Consider the following 20,279-nt stretch of genomic DNA (forward strand, 5'->3'; position numbering starts at 1 on the left):
AGCAGCACCCAGTCCAGTGACATGAGCGAATGCAGTTCAACAAATTCCCTAAACATTGCAAAGTAACTAGCTAGGGGTGGCATCAGAAGAAGAGATGATTGGCATTGTTTGAAACCACTAGCTGTCAAGTTCATAGCAATGCGAATTAGCCAACACAAGCACATCACATTGGAAGCAAACAAGATGAATTTATTTGAGTTTTCTTTCTTCCCCCCCTGATGGATGGATGGACGGATCGAGGTCCGGCTAAGCTACTCGGACCGTGCGGCGAAGCGCTCCACCCTTGGGTCGGAGAGGTTGATGCCGACCATGGCCTCCCCGAGGCCGGCGCTGACGTCGGCGAGGATCTCCGGGTCGCTGTAATGCGTGACGGCCTGCACGATAGCGCGCGCCCGGCGCGCCGGGTCGCCGCTCTTGAAGATGCCGGAGCCGACGAAGACGCCGTCGCAGCCGAGCTGCATCATGAGCGCGGCGTCGGCCGGGGTGGCGACTCCCCCCGCGGCGAACTGGACGACGGGGAGGCGTCCCAGCTGCTTGGTCTGCATGACGAGGTCGTAGGGCGCGGCGATGCGCTTGGCGTAGGAGAAGACCTCGTCGTCGTCCATGTTGCGGAGGGCGCGGATGTCGCCCATGACGGAGCGGACGTGGCGGACGGCCTCGACGATGTTGCCCGTGCCGGCCTCGCCCTTGGTGCGGATCATGGCGGCGCCCTCGCGGATGCGGCGCAGGGCCTCGCCGAGGTCGCGGCAGCCGCAGACGAAGGGGACGCGGAAGTTGTGCTTGTTGATGTGATGCGCGTCGTCGGCGAGGGTGAGCACCTCGCTCTCGTCCACGTAGTCGACGCCGATGGCCTCGAGGATCTGGGCCTCGACGAAGTGTCCGATGCGCGCCTTGGCCATGACGGGGATGGTGACGGCGCGCTTGATGTCGCGGATGAGGCCCGGGTCAGACATGCGGGCGACGCCGCCCTGGGCACGGATGTCGGCGGGGACGCGCTCGAGCGCCATGACGGCGCAGGCGCCGGCCTCCTCGGCGACGCGCGCCTGGTCCGGGGTGACGACGTCCATGATGACCCCGCCGCGCAGCATCTGGGCGAGGCCGACCTTGACGGAGAAGGTGGCGGCGGGGGGCTTGGAGGCGGCATCGACCACCTTGACCTTGTTGCCGCTGCCGCCGCCGTAAAGGGCAACCACGCCGCTGCCGTTTCCGTCGGAAGCCATCTTTTTTCTTGTCCTTGGTGCGGGCAGGAATGGATTGGGGTAGGCGTTGGGGGGTGATTAGAAGGAGCGAGGACGACGAGGGTAAGGCGTCGGCGGCGGCGCCTGTAGTGACTGCTAGGGAGAGGGGAGGAGAGGCGAGGAGGTCAGGTCAGGTCAGGGTTGGGTGGCTTGAGATGGGCCAACGCAGCGCAACGCAATGGGCTACGGACGACAAGGGTCTCCACTGGGCTCTCTCTGCTCTGCTTTTTGCTGTTTTGATTGGAGATGGACAATCTATCTAGTCGCAGGGCAAGGGCATTTTTCATTTCTGCTGCATGCATTACACAAAAGAAAAGCCAACAACAAATATGAAATCTGAAATGTGTCCATCCATGATTGCGCCGAAAGAAAACTAGCATCAAAGGAATAAGTCGTATAGTACGATTGAGCAGCACATCCATATCCATATATGATGAATCGGCAATGGCAGTCAATAGCCATGCGAGTGTCACTCAGTCAGTCAGTCAGTCCCATGGTATTTTCCTGTGGATGTTCCACTCGGAGGGGTTCACGGTGGATTGGCCGCTGGAGGAGACGAGATCGTAGGTTGAGTCCTCCCCAAATTCCGTCGGCATCGCCTTCCAGTGTAAGCATGGATCCCAATCTGCCTCCTTCAGGACCTTCAGGATCTCTTCCACCACTATCGTGCTTCCCTCCTCAGATAGATGCAGACCATCGCTGCAAATTAAAGCCAATTAGTTTCAGAATCGGAAAACATTTTCATCTTGTCTAGCAAGGACGGCAAGAACCAAGGAAAAGATCCAACAACAATTCGTCAGCGACGCACTCACGTAAAGCAGGCTGTCACCCAGTCCCCCCTTTTCTGCATGGCATTCCAGAGATCAACCACCTTCAGGTCCATCTCTTTGCACAGCGATACGCAGGCGTCAGAGTACAAACGGCAGGTTTCGTTTGTTCGCACTATCTCGCTCAGTATAGTACTGCTGCATTTCAGGACAGCAAAGGCTTAGCAACACAGATTCAACACTACTTCCATACCAGATCAACACACATAATAACTTTGTAAAGACCCCCTCCTTTGTCACCTTGTTGATTTACGAAGCATCTCCTCGTTCAGAGGCGGGCAGCTCAGGAAAATGACACGAGTCTTCGCAGATAGGCTCTGAACACAAAGGCAACTGTCAAACAAGTGCACCAACACTCTCTAAGCACATCCCACTTATTATTCGCATTTTACCTTCAGGTGTTCCGCAATCTTTCTCATGTTGCCTATGTACTCGTCTATCGGCACATGAGGTCCAAGACCAGAAGAGTGAGCAGCAATCGAGTCGTTTCCACCAAAGTAAACTATTACCAAAGATGGCTGCACTGGTGAGTCCTAAGGCAAATGGAAGGAAGGTACAATGTCAGTGATAATTGGCCAGCAACCTGCCAATTTTGAACAATCTCATCACGGAATATACTAGAATTACAATCAGGATATCATAGTATTGGTCCTTGAGAGAGTACACTAATTTAGTTAGGTATTTAAGAATTTGCTATGTATAAGGGGAAAATAGATAGCTAAGAACTGTCTATTCAAATTACTGTCACTTTTGGTATGATTAAGAAAGAGGCTCAAACAATCAGCAATTTATCATAATGAATTCACACCTTCTGTGGAAAAAATAAAGAATTTTGACGTTCAAAATTATTAGTCAGGATGTCTCTTTATTGAACTGAAGAAATGATTTCCTACACTGGGTATAAGGCTGGCTATCAACCAACAGGGAATAAGCGGATTTCCTCTTCTTAGTATAGTGGTGCATTCAGTAGTGCAAAAGAGGCTATTGCTTAAACAATAGTAATCACACTAGTAAACAGGACCAATAAAATGTAATCATAACATTCTTTGGAGGTATGCTACTGCTGAAGTTCAAAAAGTTAAATGCCATCACCACCAACATAACTTTTTTTAAGAGAATGTATTCTTTCAACATAGAGCAGTTAGGATGGAGAAACATAAACAAATTTTTGGTAAAATGTAAGTTCACGAGATGCATGATAATGCACTCGAATCCATGTAGTGAGTTGAATTCTCTATCACTTCATCTGATTTTGAGGAGGTCATGGGATAAGAGGAAAGGACCATACCTTAGGGAACACTTTGTCCATGACTTGAAGGGCCCGCCTTGTGTTCCAGCCAATATACCCTCTAAGCACGATATCAGCCTGAATGAGAGGCAGATAGACACACGCATTAGTGAAGTAACACTGTTGTCAGGTAGTTTCATGCACCAACAAATTGACCCAAAAGCTTTAGGTGACCTACAATGTGAATTATCTTGCCGTCTTAAAGTTTCTCTTGTCAATCTTGCACTCGGGACATCTGATTCTAATACCATATTAAGTTGCAAGCTCCAATCAGTTAGCCCGAAGCTTAAGCTACCGAAGAGAAGTGTGCAATATACTCATATTTGATATTTCAAACAATGCATGATTCCTGTGTATGCCATTCCTTTTGCATCCTTTTCAAAGTGTTATTGGTTGTTCTATAAAAATAGTTGGACCACCAAATATATCAGCTGCCCTAGTATTAGTATGTGGTTTGTTTCCCATAAAGCCAATATGCAAATATAATTATCTCATGACAGATGATATTGTCCAAAATGTGCAGCACACAAACAAGGGTATATATACCATCCAGGACCCTCGCCAACTTTCCAGGCAGAAACCAGTTGTTTACAGAGATTTTCCTTGCCCAGCTTTATTTTCAAATTTTCCTTGTGCCTTTCCAAATATATGTAAGAATGAAATAGCAAAAATTAGTCTTGGTCCTGAAGCTGAGACTCAGTCTTTCTGTAGGGGAATATTCCGAACTTTGTTTTGCAGTTGGTAGCTGACGATTCAGTCATGCCCCAGTCCTAATAAAATATCTTTCTTGATAAAAAAGATATTCAATTGAAACCAATATACCCAAAAAAGAGTTAATTTACGGGCTGAACTAGTCCTAGGTGATTCTGGAAAACTGGCTAGTTCTAAAAGGACCGGAGTCATATTCAAAGAAAAATGGACAGCAGTGATGTAAAATATTGGAACAATATCATATTTACTGATTTAGTTGTAGGGCACTAGAGCAAGTCAACTAGCAAGACATTTACAACAGCAAATTATATTTCAGTTTGTGTATTTTATTCACAAAATAACATAACCTTGTGATGTTGGTTCATTTTCATACAGCTCAAAAGTCATATGAGCACTATCTGTAAACAAATCATGGCAGGAAGCACATTGTCATGCCTAGATATCAAATGGGGGCATGCCCAAGGTAGCACATTGTCATGCCTACATATCAAATAGGGGCAACAAAGTGGCTAAACCAAAAACACTCCTTTCCAGCACATGCTTATGCAAAACCAGACTATCACTTCAGACTTCGTTTGATACCATTTTGAATAAACCTTAAATAAGTATTTATCGCGCCGGCCAACTCAAAATCATCGAATCAACCCGCAATCGGAAAATCCTCTTTACAACACCGAAAATCACATATTATAAAACAAGAAAACTGATAATAGTAAAATCCTTAATACAAAACAGGAAATCGACATTATAAAACAGGAAAAGTGACGATCGCAAAATCTCCATTACAAAACAGGAAAACACATTCTGAAACAGAAAAACCGACGAAAGGAAAACATACCAGCTTGGTTATATATATACACATGGAATTTAATTTTATGCTTAAAATTCATAGCAGCTTGGATATTTATGGGGCAGCACATGTACTGTGCAAGCTCTAACAAACATGGAGAAGGCAGCCAATCAAGGCGAGTGGTGATGTGAATGGAATGGTACAGCATGTTGAACAGTTTGCTGAAGAGGTTGGGTTTGGTTTTTCGATCCATCATTTCCTTTCCCATCCTGCTGCTTTAATTTCCCTTGTAGAAGAGAGAGTGATTTGGCTACTGGAACGTGATGTGACTGCCTGACTGGAGTATACGGACGATCTGTTAGACATATATGCCGCAACGGACGCCGGTACCAGCTGGAGGCCGCGCCTCCTCCAAAACTGCACGACGCCATCTCAGGAGATAACGTCCAGGGATAGTTTCCGCTATTGTAAGTGCATGCAAATCTCCTAGTTTGTTTCCTTTTCAACACCAATGTAATCTATATATAGGCCATTCTGGTTAATGGAAAATCATCGTGTGATTGCACCAAATTTACACACTTTCATGGTATCAGGCCGTCGCACCCTGCGACCGGCTCACTTCTGCTCCTACCTTCGCTAGGCGCCATGGGTGGCAGCGACGACAAGCGCTCGCGCCGTGAGGTAGATGAGCAGGCCCGGCGTGACGCGGATGAACGCGCCTGCCGCGAGGCAGCTGAGCGCGTCAGTCTGTGCACCGTTGCCCTCGCCAACACCCACGCCACGTTCCACGCCCAGGCCTTCGCCGTCCAATCCATCAAGACGTTGGTGCCTATCGTTCTTGATGTCGACTTCAACAATTACAGCAAGTGGTCTAACCTCGTCCTCAATACCCTTGGCAAGTACGCCCTCGACGACCATGTCCTCTCCAACACCAGCAAGCCCGAAGATGAAGAATGGATCCGCCTCGACTACACTGTCAAGTCGTGGCTCTATGGCACGATCACTCCGGATCTCTACGAGCTCGTCATGAGCCGCGAGTCCACCGCCCAATCCGTGTGGCTCGGCCTCGAGCAACAGTTCCTTGGCAACAAGGAAACTCAACCCCTCTACCTCGACGCCGCGTTCCGCAACTTTGTCCGAGGTGACTTGTCCATCTCGAACTACTGTCGTAAGTTGAAGGGCATGGCCGACTCCATCGGCGACCTCGGCGAACCTGTTCACGACCGCACCCTGGTCCTCAACGTTCTTCGCGGCCTCAATGACAAGTTCGCATACATGGTGCCGCACCTCAAGTGTCAACGCCCTTTTCCGTCCTTCATTGATGTTCGTGTTGACCTCTTGTTGGAGATCACCATCACGAACAGGTCACCATCTTCATCTGGCGCCTCTGCCTTCGTTGCTAGGACGCACTCTGGCGCGTCCTCCGCCTCCTTTGGCAGTTTGAGCACTGCCTCTCACGGTGGTCAATCGGGCGGCCGTAGCAACAACTTCGGCAACGGCGCCAACTCCGGCGGCCAATCGGGCGGCTCCTCTAGCTTGGGCTCGCATCGCAATCGACACAACCGTCATCGGCACGACGCGTCGTCTTCTCAGGCCGGCGGCAATACAGGCTGGCCCACCATCTACAACCCCTGGACTAGCTCCTTCCAGATTTGGGCTGGCCCACCCCAGTCTCGCTAGGTGCAAGGCCACAATACCGGAGCTTCTGGGCCGCAACAGGTGCGCGGGTCGCAGCAGGCCGACCAGCAGCAGGCTCTGGTCGCCAGTGCACACAATGGCCTGCCTACTGGTTTCATACCAGGGTACATGGGCCTCCCATCACCCGGCTTGCCTGCTGGCCCTGGCTATGTGGGCCTCCCGCCACCACGGCCTGGAATGCCCGGTGTTTTGCCGCTGCCACAGTATAGTTCGCCGGCCTTTGGATCGGATCAACAGCAGTTAGCAAATTCGTTCAACACGATGACGCTAAACCCACCTTCCAACACGGACTGGTATTTTGACTCCGGCGCGACATCCCACATGAGCTCGGATGCCGGTAACCTTTCAGTATCTCACCCTCCCTCTACCTCCACTCCCTCTAATATCATTGTTGGAAATGGGTCCTTACTTCCTGTCACGTCCATTGGTGCCAGTACTTTTCCCGCTGCTCGTCCTCTTCACCTTCGTCATGTTCTTATTTCCCCTCACATCATTAAAAACTTAATTTCAGTTCGTCAATTTACCCTTGACAATAACTGTTCTGTTGAGTTTGACCATTTTGGCGTTTCTGTGAAGGATCTCCACTCCAAGAGCATAATCGCCAGGTGCAATAGTTCCGGGCAGCTCTATCCCATTCGGCCGGCGGCGTCCCCTCCACATGCTCTCGCCGCCGGCGCCATCTCCTCCGTCATTTGGCGTCATCGTCTTGGGCATCTAGGTCATGAGGCTTTTTCCAAACTTGCTATTCCTAGTAATAAGAGTGATCTTGAAGCCTTATGTCATGCATGTCAACTCGGTCGTCATACACGTTTGCCTTTTTCTAGCTCCTCCTCTAGAGCTTCACATATATTTGATTTAATACATTGTGATCTATGGACATCTCCAGTCACTAGTATCTTTGGTTACAAGTATTATCTCATCATTTTAGATGATTGCTCACATTACCTGTGGACATTTCACTTGCGCTTAAAACCTGACACTTTTTCCACTTTGTCAAAAAAATTCGCTCACATTTCCACTCAGTTTGGGCTTCCGCATTAAGAGCATCCAATGTGATAACGGTCGTGAATTTGACAACTCTAGCTCCCATAATTTTTTCCTTCAGCACAGTGTAGTCATTCGCATGTCATGCTCCTACACCTCCTCTCAAAACGGTAGAGCCGAGCGTGTCATCAGATCGACCAATAACATTATTCGTTCTTTGCTGATACAAGCCTCCCTTCCACCTTCCTATTGGGTAGAAGCCTTGCATACTGCCACACACCTCCTAAATCGCCATCCCACAAAGACACTCAACTTTTCCACCCCCTTCTTTGCACTCTATGGCGTTCAACCATCATACTCCCACCTTCGTGTTTTCGGGTGCAAGTACTATCCCAATCTCTCTGCCACCGCCCCCAACAAACTCTCTCCTCGCTCGACTCTTTGCGTTTTCCTTGGATATTCCTTGGATTACAAAGGTTATCGTTGTCTCGATCTCTCCTCGAACCGAGTCATCATCTCTCGTCATATCACCTTTGATGAGTCTTCCTTTCCCTTTGCTGAGTCGATCACCACCCCTCCTATGTCTACATTTGACCGAATGGGATATCTATCGTACGAGTAGTAGATAGACAAGACTAGATTTGGATCACTAGCAGAGAGAGGGGGGGGGGGGAGAGAAAGTAGATAGACAACTCATTCATCTCACTCATCACTTACTGCTAAATATAATCACAACCAAGTGAAGTGAGAATCGAAGAAGCATGCAGCTGTACCTTGCGGGCGTAGATGTCGGCGAGGGCGGCGCCCCATCCGCCGTTGCTGAAGCTGTATTGCACGATGGAGGAACCGAAGAGCACGAACACCGGCCGACCCCCAGGCATCCTCCGACCGCGGATGACCGGAGCTTAATCGATGCTTTGATCGTCCCCGGTCGTCTTCCTCCTCGGCTCCGGAGAGATTCTTTCTGCCGCCCTGCACCCAGCCACCCCGATGCCCTCCCTCCCTGATCTCTGTTGCTAGCTGCTACTCTCTTCGATCTACTGGAGTAGTAGCAGTACCCAACTTGCTGCTAGTGGAAGCTCAACTGAAGAAAGAAGTAGCTGGAGCTGGAGGTGCCTGCTGGTACCGCAGAGCAGTGCACTAGTGCAGTGATGTGCAGCAGGTGCAGCAGCCTCGCCTCCTAGGAAACAAACAAGCAGAGGCCAGGGCAGAGGCGAAGGCGGAGCCACCAGCAGAGACCGCGACCGCGTGAGGGCGTCGGTGGCACAGCAGCAGCAGCAGCTCCCACTAGTGCAGCGCAGGCGCAGTTGGTTGGTATTTATTCCCCTGCCAAACTCGACCAACGGCGTAATTACTCTAGACCAGAGAAACGTACATAGTACTGCTAGACAAGGCTGGCTAGACAGGCTTTGCCGGTGCCCCCTTCAAAGTCATTACCACTGTACAATTTGTTTCAGTGATTCATATACAAATACTGTGGTGAACCTGTTTTAGGGGCATCGCAACATTCAGCGCACTGTGTTGAACCCGTTTGAGCATTGCAGCGAGCTTGGCCAGTGGTGAACATGGCATTACACCTGTTTTTTAAAAGAATAACCAAACGTATTTCACATATATATATATATATATAGGATCAGTTTTATCATACATACGGTGATATTATCAGTGATATACAGTTCTATATCGAAAAAACAACTTTATTAAAATAAATATCATAGTTTATAATACAATAGTGAAAAAACACAAGATGACTTATAAGAATCTTTTGGACACCACAAGCAATCGACTGGGGCAACACGACCCGAAACGCTCCGTCCTCATATAGCCTTCAGCTTCCTTGATCTTGGTGAGGTCTTCTCTAACTGAGCAACATTTATTATTAGAAATAGCAAATGTGAGTACATATCGTACTCTGCAAGTATAGAAAAGTATGACATGAGGCTTAAGTCAAGAAAGGGTTAGACACTGGTTTACTGCACTAAGCAACCTTAACTTTTAACTCTCAGAATCAGTGATCCTATTTACTAAGTATGAAGACATAACTTAAACAAGAAGAATAGCTCATCGGATTCCATCCAACTACCAAACTCACCAGATATTCCATATCCGGCTACCATAACTCACCAGGTAACCCGACCATCCATACCAGAACCCTGAACCCAACTAATCAAGAAGAAATCCAAGCCGCTATTGACCGTAAGTACAGCTAATCGATCAGTTTTATACACTACAGAGTTTGCCCATCTTTCCCCACGGGTCGTGATTTCATCACCCGCATTACCAGATGACAGTCTCCATGTTGTCGTGTGTAACACCCAAAATTTCAACTTTTGCCATAATTTAAAATTTTGCTAGAAATTTAAGTCAAGTATTGCAACTTAGTTCAATAGGAAATTAATTTCTAAAATTAACCTGGCCTAAGAGAATTGTTTCAATGCATTCATACCGTTGTAGATGCAATAAGGTTTTATTGTGTGGAAAAAGTTTGCAAAATTTCGCTAGGATTCGCCGCTTTAAAACCTCTTTTGAAAATGTGTTGAAATTCAATTGGAAAAGGCTTAGAAAATCAAGAAAATGCTTTTGGGCCGAATTTTTTTTCCCGGCCCAGCTCACCTCCTCCCCTCCCTTTTTTTTCCCCACCCGTATGGGCCGGCTATCATCTTCCCACGCGGCCCAAGCCAGCTAAGCTGGCCCTCCCTCTCTCTCTCATCGCCCCGTGGGCCCCACTCAGCCCGAGCCGGCTCCCCGCCGAGCCGATCCCCCTCCCCCGCCTTGTCTGACCGCCAGGTGGGCCTGTTTAGCCGAGCCGGCTGCACCGAGCCGAACCGACGGCTCCCCTTCTCCCACCTCCGTTCGCCCGCCTCCCCGTTTAAACGCCGCCGCCGCCGGTTTCGGTTGGAGCCTCCCCCGTTCATCTCCCTGCCCGAGCACCGAACCGCCGCGTGCGCGTGCCCCTTCCCCCCCTTTTCCCTTCTTCAATTTGGTGAAACGGCCGCCTGTTGCCGTTTTCGGTCGCATGGAGCTAGCACCGGCATTGAAGTCCGGCCGGCCGTGCGTCCATCTCCCTTCCTTCCCCTCTATAAAATCCGATGCCATTGAGTTCGCCGTTCTTTTGTGCACCCCGTCCAACCATCTCCACCCTTTCTTCTCTCTCGGTTTGCCGTCGTCATTGTCTCCGGTGAGTCCAACGCCGCCGCCGCCATTCTTGCGTGCTGTGCCGTCTCCAGCCTCTCTAACCACCTTGCCGGCTTCGCAGGTGACCCAGGAGGAGTTCCTGCGCCTCCTCGTCGCCGATTGGGTGCAGGAGCCCCTTCCCCGTTGCGCCCGGCCGCCTCCGCCACTTGCGCTCGTCGGCCGGCTACCTCGCCGCCGCCCCGACCTCACCGAAGCCCGGGGTAAGTTCGCCGGCCTCCTCTCTCTCCCTTCCGCCGCTCGTCGGAGCAACCCGACCGCCGGAGCCTGTTTCGGCCAACTCCGGTCGCGCTCCGACCACCCCGCCGTCGTCGGCCGCCGTTCGCGCCGCCAGACCGAGCCCGGATCAATCTCGACCGTCCGATCTCCTTTCTACGGCCAGGATTAAAACCTCTTAATTATTTGAACTTCGGTCCACTGTGGACTCATGGACCGGCCAACCGGCCCTGGTACATGGGCTCATGAACCTATTCCATTTCCTTTCTAATAGAAGAATAAACCAATAATGTTTATGACGTCATAAATCTAATTTCCAGTATAAAAACAATTCGGATTTTCTCTGATAATAAGGAAATTTTGCAAAAACACCCCTGGAACTTCAAATAATCATAACTTTTTGTTCGTAGCTCCGATTTAGGCGATTTTCGGGCTCAAACGATCGTAGCGTCGCGTAGAATCTGTTTATAGGGTTTTTATCTAGTTTTAGGAATGTTTGGTGTACTATTCTTATGTTAGATTGTGTGCTCGTGTAGACGATTCAGTCTAGGAGTTCGGCAACTTTCAAGAGGAAGATTTTGAAGGACCTGTGCAACACTTCGACGAAGGCAAGTGTCTTGACCATGTTGTAAACCCAGTTTTTACATAAAGCTAGTCTTTGTCAAATATGCATGTTGTTTTACAAAAAAATGGGTAGTATAGTAAATACTAGTGTTAGATATAGATGTTTTATCCATACAAGATCATCATGTTTATGCTTAGCCATGCTTTAGATGAATATGTAGCGTGTAGGTGATGAATCTTGAGTTATGAACTAAAAATTGATATAGGAAGAATATCATGGAAACTGATGTTGTTAAAGGAGTTAACAACAAAGATAATTGGGGTTTTGGGCAAGAAAGGGCTACTTTTCCCAGCATGGTTGGTTGTTTGGTAGTATACCCTTATGGGGTTATTGGAGGTCTTGCCCAGACCATTTTAAGGACCGGTTCGTGGAGCGAATATCCATGGCAAACAGAGCAACCACGAGACCAATATGGTATGGCTTGGCCTAGTAATTAGATGTTTTTCCAGTGTTGTATGAGCCAATCGGATGTGTAGATAAGGAAGGGTTACTTCCCGATTCTACCCGGTACAAGAGGGGGCTTCTGGGGTGGAGGGTTACTCCACTTATGTACGGCGGTGAAACCTCAGTGGGCGAGTGCATACTGGGAGACTCTTTGGAAAAGCCTCGTAGTGATCTCTTGGCGCACACCCCGGAAGTGTGTATGGTACCATCAGGTGCCAGCAACAGAGAAGATCATGACTCGTGGGTAAAGTGTGCAAACTCTGCAGAGTGTCAAACTGAATATTCAGCCGTGCTCACGGTTATGAGCAGCATGGACCCTCACATGATTAGTCGGGTGGTTGTTTTTCTTGGTTCGGGAATTGGGTTGAATTCCCGGAGGTTAAAGCAAATCTTTGGGAATTGGGTTGAATTCCCAAAGGTTAAAGAAAATCTTTGGTACATCTTTTCCCGGTTAAAATAAAAATTTGTTTAAGGGAAGCCCCCACTTGTGCCACTCAACCGTAGTTCAGGGCTAAAAATCGGCTTTTATGCAAATGAAACCCTAGAGAATAGGAAGCCTTGTTTCAAGCCACCATATCAAATTAAATGTTTTCCCCCACTTGTTGAGTATTGGAAATACTCACGCTTGCTATTTCAAAAGGTGAAACCTTTGAAGAATTTCTTGAGGACGACTTCCCCGAGGATGATGCCGAGTTCTAGGCTTGTGGAACTCTCGGTCGGCTGCCTGTTGGCTTGGAGCTGCGCCGTTCCTTTTTTCGCTGTGGTGTTCTTTTCTTTAGACCCATGTGTGGTCATTTTGTAATAATTTAGCGTTGTAATAAGAAGCACTGTGTCTGTTACACTAATGAAATCGCTATATGTATGAATAACTGATCCTGGCATACATATAATTTACATCTGGTTTTGATTTTAAAACCGGGTGTGACATCGTGCCGGCCAAGCACTTGCACACTTTCGATGTGTGTGCCAGGAGATCACTATAAGGCCTTTACAAAGATCCCGTCGACCTGCAAGCACCCACTAAGGTTTCACCACTAACAGATGATTATATCATTGCAGAAGCCCCCACTTGTGCCACTCAATCGTCCAATGGTGCTTGCAGAACCGGAGGGGTGGCTAATTAATTAGCCAGGCCGTATCCATATAGGCCCCGTGGATGGTTGCAGTTTAGCTTGGTTACATGCTCCAAGAATCGGTCCTTAGGATCCCACACAGGAACAACCACAAACCTGCTGTACAGCACCACCTCAACCAACCATCCAGTTATAATCCCTATATCATATTACTACAATATTACCATACCCAATTCTTATTGCATAAACATTAGTAAAGATTAACATTTACCCCAACCATGACAGCAACTAGCATATCTACCATTCATTTCCCATGACTCATCAACAACGACAAGGATAATCATACAAAATCTAGTAAACTCTAATCATGGGATTCCAAATTAGAAAAACATGCAAGAAGGATAAATAATTAATATAAAAGTTCTAAAATAGGTGCAAGATGTTCAAGGACACTTGCCTGGCTGCTGATCAGTGATATTCGTAAACTCGATTCTGACATATCTCGAAGTTTTGACTTTGCAGATCATCGATTTCCGAATTGTTGCTCTTGGAGATCCCCGTATTGCTTCGGAACGTAGTTGTCTACTCGCAGGAACAACCGACAAAAGAGAAAACACAAATAACTAAGAACAGTACTTCAAACAGAGGAATCATATCATAAAAAAAACTCTATGATTGGATACAATACGAGATTTAGGTGAATTCATAGAGTGTTGCTTGGATTTGAATGAAATTCGCTGAACAAGATTTGAATAGATGATTCTATTTGAATAATAAGGGCTGGAACATAATTAACTATAGGAGACAGGGGCCAACGTGTAAATATCCTAAACAGGAAAGTAAAGATAGAAATAAAGGATCTCTGGAGGGGTTATTTGGGATATTCACCAAGAGAGCGAGATCAGAGAGTAGAGTAGGGGAGTTTGGCATGGAGGAGTCGGCTGGTGGTGGGCTCTCGGTGTCGTCGGTGAGGGAAAAGGGCCGAGGTTGACGGAGATGGTTCAGACGGGGTCGCATCGTAGCCATGAACTCATGAAGGGCTCAGTTTGATCTGTACCTGCACACCAGCGAGCTGAAGGCGGCGAAGTGCATGATTAGATGGCGATAGCAACGATGATCACTGATGTTGGCATTGGGCAACAATGGTATTTCAACAAATCAAGGAGAGCACAGGCGTAGTTCAACAAATCAAGGAGAGCACAGGCATAGAATGCGAGAAGACAAGCTCGATCTTATGGTTGGTCTTATCAAAGAACTTCCAAGGTAGCGGCAAAAGAAAGACGAACGATCCTAGGTTCGGAGGTGACCGTGCACAGACACAGTGAAGAAGACGCGCACATTCTCGGAGATTGGTTGTGATATTCAAGAAATGGTTTGAATAGAAATATTCATATTTTCTGGAACACGATTCTGCAGTGATAGTTTGGATAGGGCTTCACCTGAGAAGGAGATCGATCGGTTGGAACTTTGGCGAGATTGCTCAACGACGTTGGAAGTTAGGATCGTGCTTCTGGTGGCGTCACTGTAGATGCGAGGGAACCTTCATGTGGCCGCACAGAATATGTGATGGGACACACTGTGACGCGGTCAGTGCAGCCAAACAGCTCCTAGATTGACGAGAAATGTGAATGCATTCCAAGTGCACACGCAAAACACTCACAGATATGGGGGTAGCGGCGTAGCGACCACAAAATTATCGGTGTCGGTGCTCTTCTGGCCAAACTACTTTTAGGAATTATTGAGAATAACCAAGGATATGTCTCTGTCAAACAGATCAATGATTGGAGCTCCGGTTTGCCATGGAACGTGGCTGACATTCTAGGTACGCAGAACATGTACGGGACTAGGCAGCAGGGATTGCGACGTTGAGAACTGAGGCTCTGTTGCATCTTTGTCTAAACCGATTTTGGGAGGATGGAGAGGACTAGCAGGGGCATGTCTCAGCCAAAGGACCCATGGATTGGAGTGCTAGTTCGCCTGGGAATGCGATCTGAACCCGCGCTGCACGCGCAGAACTTCAGACTGGGCAGCAGGCACAGCGATCGTGATCCTGGTAACGTCGGAGCTCTAATGGCCAAAAGGGTTGGTGAGGGAATGTGGGACATCCGGGGGCACGTGTTGGTCTAATGGCATGGCGATCCAACCTCTGATCGGCCGGGGAACGCAGATGCCATTCGGCGGTCGCGCGGCTGTCTGTGATGGTGGCAGCCGTGGCCACGTAGCGAGGGCTTTGGTCGGGCTGGGGCTTCAATTAAGGCTCACAAATGGCATCCATATAGGGAAAAAGTGGAGGGGAAGGGGCTGGTTCGGTCCTCACCTTGCTGCAACGATCGGTGACGACGATGGCACCGGCGGCAGTGACACCGGCGACACGGCGGTGGTGGCGATGGAGATCTCGGTGGCTTCTTTGTTCCTCTGGCCAAACAATTTTGGGACATGGTGAGGAATTACCTGGGTCACATCTCGACAAAAGATGAAGTCATTTGGAAGACAGATCGCCGGGAATGAGAATGCCAACCGGCGACGACATGGCTATACGCGATGGCAAACGGTGCCTGGCAGGTTGGGGGCAGCGACTAGGGTTTGGTGGACGTGGGAAAAGGGAAGGGAAGGGTGTGCTGGTCCCTTTTTATGGGGCTAGGGACGTCAGGCTGGTGAGCCAAGGTGGGATCCAAGCCGGCCATGGCCCAGGCCCAAGTTGTGATCTGATTGCGCGACACTAATTCGCAGACCTATGTTTTGAGGATAATATCTTCATCGTCCGGAATCCAAATTGGAAGTTTTTAGAGTCTAAATTGTAGTACTCGAAAAGATATACAACTTTGGTATTCATTGGAACTTCTGAAAATGCTATCTTGATTTTCAAAAATACACCACAAGATAAAATGTTTGAACTCAGACTTATCTGCGCAGCACTGATTTCGGGGGTCATAACTCCTAGGTCCATTATCCAAAAGGGACTTCCATATGTTCAAATCAAATCTCTCGATGAGACCTAAAACTTTGGTATTGTCAAGATTTGCATTTGAGGCCGTATTGAACTCCAAAACTGCATGAGAAGATGAGGCTGACAACGAGGAGTAACTGGTAGCCGGCTTCAATTGTCATTAAGTGGCGGTTTCCACTATGAATTGCTAGAAATTGAAAGAGGATAAATGGATGTCAATGCGTCTTGATTGAGCACTAACTCGAGCTTTGTTGTCCGACCTTGGCTGCCAGGCGAAAGGACGACATCGTTTGGAAGTGGATGAAACGATCAGGTACATGCACAAGCAAGAGAGCTAGTTTGGGCTGGCTTTAGCACACATGTGTGCCGTCATGCTAGCAATACAACATGATGCAAGGTTGATGGCTTGATGCTGGTTCGGAGCCACAGGCTAGAAAGAAAAACATTGAGGAAAAGCAATGCATGCTGAGTTGGATCAAAATGATGCGGGATGAGATTGTCCACGAAGGATTTTTGGATAATGTGGGAAAAATGGAACAAGGATTTATCCAACCTTGAAATTCCTTAACCTATTCTAATATTTTATAAATACATTTTTCATCACACAAAATAAATTAATTTTAAACTCTAAACAAAATTTGGAAAAGCTTTCAAATTTCAGGAAAAATATTATTTTATTATTTTTAAATGCTCACAACCCAAAATAGGAATTTTGGGGTGTGACACATGGTGGTCGGTGGAGCGAGGCCGATGGCGATGGTGCGCTACAACGAAGGAAGGAGGGAGAGGATGGGTGCACGACGCTCAGTGGAGCACAGCGAAGCTCACCCTGGGCTTGAAGTCAAGGAAGGTGGTCGATGGCCGGGAATTCGACAACGAGGTGGGGGAGCTCGCAGTGGCGGCCGGAGAAGAGGAAGAAGGAGGCGCGCCCGTGGGAGCTTTGGTTGGGCTTCGGCTCGGGGAGGTCATGGGCGAGCTCAAGGCACAGTTTCCTGCAGCCCTTGCGCGACAATGGCAGGGAAGGCGGTCGGGAGCGGTTCGGCGGTGAGCTGCTGCTATGGTTGGTGGTGCTCAATCGAGTGGGCGGCGGAGCGGAGAAAGAAGCAGAGGGAGCGAGAGAGGAGTGGGTGAAGAAGGAAGAGATGGGGGAGACCTGAAGAAATTATTAAGTAAATCTGACGTGTTGGACCCACTGGAATATTGGGCAGTGTGTAAAAGCTAGACTGTTGGAGAGGCTACTGAGGTGGAAGTGACACATAAGCATTAGAGCTAGTAACTGACTCTAATTGTTGGAGCTGCTCTCAGCATCATCAGGAAATGAAATTAGGCCTTCCCTCTACTGTTTGCCAATGCCAGCACTTGTCGGTTAACTACCATTCAATCAAGGTACCAAGAGCATTGAGTGCATGTGGATCACAATAGGAGCACGGCGTGCCTATCAATTACAGAGTCGAGGTTTTGTGATTCTTTTTAATATGTGTGTACATAGATTATAGCTCTAGCGTGGGCCTTAGGGTGTGTGGGTGTGCATGTGTAGGGTGTGGTATACGTTTAAACATGTATTTAGATACTATAGTTTGTATCCCTAGTGTTGATGCTAAAAACAAAGGTACCTGGAGTGTTGGTGTTCGCTCCCACTCACCCACGTTCGATCCTCGGGATCAACCGGGTGTCTCACTGGGGCTTGCCTCTAAAAATTAAGTCTGCAGCCTCTCAGTGTGAAACTACAATGGGAATGCGACATGTCTGTTGCCTGCGGGGTCTTAATGGCTCCGTCGATCTTACTAAGGAAGTGAAGTCTAACTGCGTGTAGTGTGTGGGTTTGGATATGTGCGTGTAGCATGAGTAGGTGAGTGGATATTCAGATACTATAACTGTACTCAGTTAAGAGACGTAAAAAAAGGAAAAAGTACCGCGACCTTGTCAGGGTGGCTGGAGGTGCATCTTGCGTAGTCTATCTATAGACATGATGGGTTCGTAATTGCACTTGCATCACACATTGCTCAGCATAAACCGAAAAATAGACAACATACGTCGGTGTATTTTCCAAAATAGACAACAGACCGACGTATTTGCAAATCTAGCACCTATATTTGGCACCTAAAAAAATCCAATTTTGAGACCTGAAACACCGAAAAAAGACTGACTCGGTCGTATTCAGCACCTGAGGTGCCGAATATGGCTGAGATGCTTTTGGCTGCCCACATGGTGTTGTCCGTACTTTTGGTGCTCCATCAAATCAGTCAAATCATGTCACTTTTTGTCTCTCCACTCTGCGCTATAAAATGAGGGCAACTGCAGCGCGAGAGAAGAGCAGAAGCGCGAATGAGGAGAGGAGAGGAGAAGCAACAACGCAGCGTGTGCAGAGGAGAGGAGAAGCTGCACGAGGTGAGAAGGAGAAGCAGCGCGAGGAGAGGAGAATCAGCCAAGGCAAGAAGGAGCAGCAACGTGAGATACAATAAGTACTTAAATTATATTTTTAATTAGTACTTGCAGCAATAATAGTAATTAGAGTGTTTAACCCAGTAATTACATTTGTTCAATTATTTGCTTAGTTTGATTATATGAATCTAATTATTTGCTTAGGTAGTGTAACAGTAATTAGCATGAATTTTTATAATAGTAATTAGTGTGTTATTGTGTAATAGTAATTATTTGCTTAGGTTAGTAGATTGCATACTAGTAATTAGTGCGAAATTGATTAGTCAAAAAAACTCAAAGCACCTCAGCTCAACTCACTCAGTACAAAGAAATCTATGAATGGGTTAATAGTACAATGTCAATTTATAAGGAGATTGAATATTTGCTCAATGCAACTTTCATGTTAATTTAAATAATATTTTAATTAAATATTGAATATTAATTATTTCATTTTTATTTAATAATGATGATTTAATTAGTATTGTTAATTACTGACATATTTAGCATGTGTATTGTGCAAACATATAAGTAGTAATTTTATTAGATGTACCTTTTTTTAGCAGATACGATATGACTTTCCATATTTATTATAGAGAGCGTCCCGCAGTTTTACACAGGAGGCTTGTAACAATTCAGAACTGCAACATATAGAGAGTTTGGTTGAGGTACCTAATGACCTAGATGACCTGAAATAACATGTTATGAGCCTTTTTGCGTGTAAACCAGTAATCTTATACTGTTGTCCTGAAGGGTGTGCGGCCACGAGTTGTTCTAAACAGCTCGGTCCTTGTCCATACGTTGTTCAAGATGGGAAGAAACAATGCATGAGCTTTGTACTCACGTAAGGCATTGGAGGAGAACTTTGATATGTGAGTGTATGTAAACATAGTGCCACGACTGGTGCATGGTGATGCAGTGAGTACCGTGGAAGGATCAGGCTAGCAGGTGATGCATGAAGAGGATGGAGGGCATGTCGGGGAGAGCAGTTTCGATAGAGATGAAGCTAGAGTGGATCATTCTAATGTAGATGCATGATGCATGGATGATGAAGCTGGTGGTAGTAGGGATGAAGAAGGTGCTGACAATGACGACCTGGTGCCAGTGATCCAGTACTTTCGTGGTGCTGGTTTGCTTGATTGTGCAGTCGTTAAGTATAACACCTTATCTAACTGAGGATACCAGAATAGGGACATCCAAGTCAAGCAACAATTTCGTAACAGGGGGAGGTCGTCCACTTTATTAGCAACTATGCTATAATGACAAGAAGGGATCACAAGTACGCCCAGTCTAACCCTACAGAGTATGAGGTCAGGTGTTTCAAACACCCGATTTGTCCTTACTTCGTACGAGCACATAAGCCGAAATATAATAACTATTTGTGATCAGTAGACACACCCCACATACATACAGCGAAGAGGCTATTAGGAATGTGAGCCACGCCGTTGATGCGAGGTTCATAGCCCAACTCCTCATCACCCTTGTTGGCACAGACATTTGTTTGTCGCCAAAATCCATTATGGAGGAGGTGCAAACTAACACGAGTATGCTGATCAATTACCACACCACGTGGTGAGTGAAGCAGAAGGCGTTGAAGGTGCTATTTGGTAGCTTTGAAGAGTCTTACAACTATGTTCCAAGGCTACTGTTGAAGATTGCCATGACGAATTCAAGGACTCAATGGGCGATGGCGGATGAGCCAATCAAGCTAGAGGAAGGGTCATACAACACCATTGACCGATACCTCATTAGGTTATTCTGATCCTTTAGACAATACATCAAAGCTTTCAGACATTGCAGGCTGGTTCTATGCATAGATGCCACATTT

The 20,279-nt window shown here is 47.4% G+C and overlaps 2 protein-coding genes across 3 annotated transcripts; both read right to left on the reverse strand.

Annotated features, from left to right (window-relative positions):
- Positions 1–82: 82 nt before the first annotated feature.
- Positions 83–1,431, reverse strand: LOC133900389 (probable pyridoxal 5'-phosphate synthase subunit PDX1.1). The gene has a single exon (XM_062341506.1). It carries the CDS (start codon positions 1,218–1,220, stop codon positions 252–254), a length of 969 nt encoding a protein of 322 aa, XP_062197490.1. The 5' UTR covers positions 1,221–1,431; the 3' UTR covers positions 83–251.
- Positions 1,432–1,595: 164 nt separating this feature from the next.
- Positions 1,596–8,812, reverse strand: LOC133900390 (GDSL esterase/lipase WDL1-like). 2 transcript variants are annotated; one of them, XM_062341509.1, is made up of 6 exons: positions 8,310–8,812; positions 3,354–3,431; positions 2,458–2,598; positions 2,306–2,382; positions 2,051–2,200; positions 1,596–1,937 (listed from the first exon to the last, which is right to left on the reverse strand). In XM_062341509.1, exons 1-6 carry the CDS (start codon positions 8,415–8,417, stop codon positions 1,724–1,726), a joined length of 768 nt encoding a protein of 255 aa, XP_062197493.1. In that variant the 5' UTR covers positions 8,418–8,812; the 3' UTR covers positions 1,596–1,723. The 2 variants fall into 2 exon arrangements, with proteins under 2 accessions (XP_062197493.1, XP_062197491.1); XM_062341507.1 differs by having other exon boundaries at positions 2,051–2,203.
- Positions 8,813–20,279: the final 11,467 nt, after the last annotated feature.

This window comes from Phragmites australis, chromosome 19 (genome assembly GCF_958298935.1).
Source record: "Phragmites australis chromosome 19, lpPhrAust1.1, whole genome shotgun sequence".
In the NCBI taxonomy this organism is placed as follows: domain Eukaryota; kingdom Viridiplantae; phylum Streptophyta; class Magnoliopsida; order Poales; family Poaceae; genus Phragmites; species Phragmites australis.

Coding starts and splice junctions, on each gene's coding strand:
- LOC133900389 (XM_062341506.1), bottom strand. CDS start 1,220: ATGGCTTCCGACGGAAACGGCAGCGGCGTGGTTGCCCTTTACGGCGGC.
- LOC133900390 (XM_062341507.1), bottom strand. CDS start 8,417: ATGCCTGGGGGTCGGCCGGTGTTCGTGCTCTTCGGTTCCTCCATCGTG. Junction 3,432..8,309: donor CCGACATCTACGCCCGCAAG/GTACAGCTGCAT, acceptor CCTCTCATTCAG/GCTGATATCGTGCTTAGAGG. Junction 1,938..2,050: donor TGGGTGACAGCCTGCTTTAC/GTGAGTGCGTCG, acceptor TTTAATTTGCAG/CGATGGTCTGCATCTATCTG.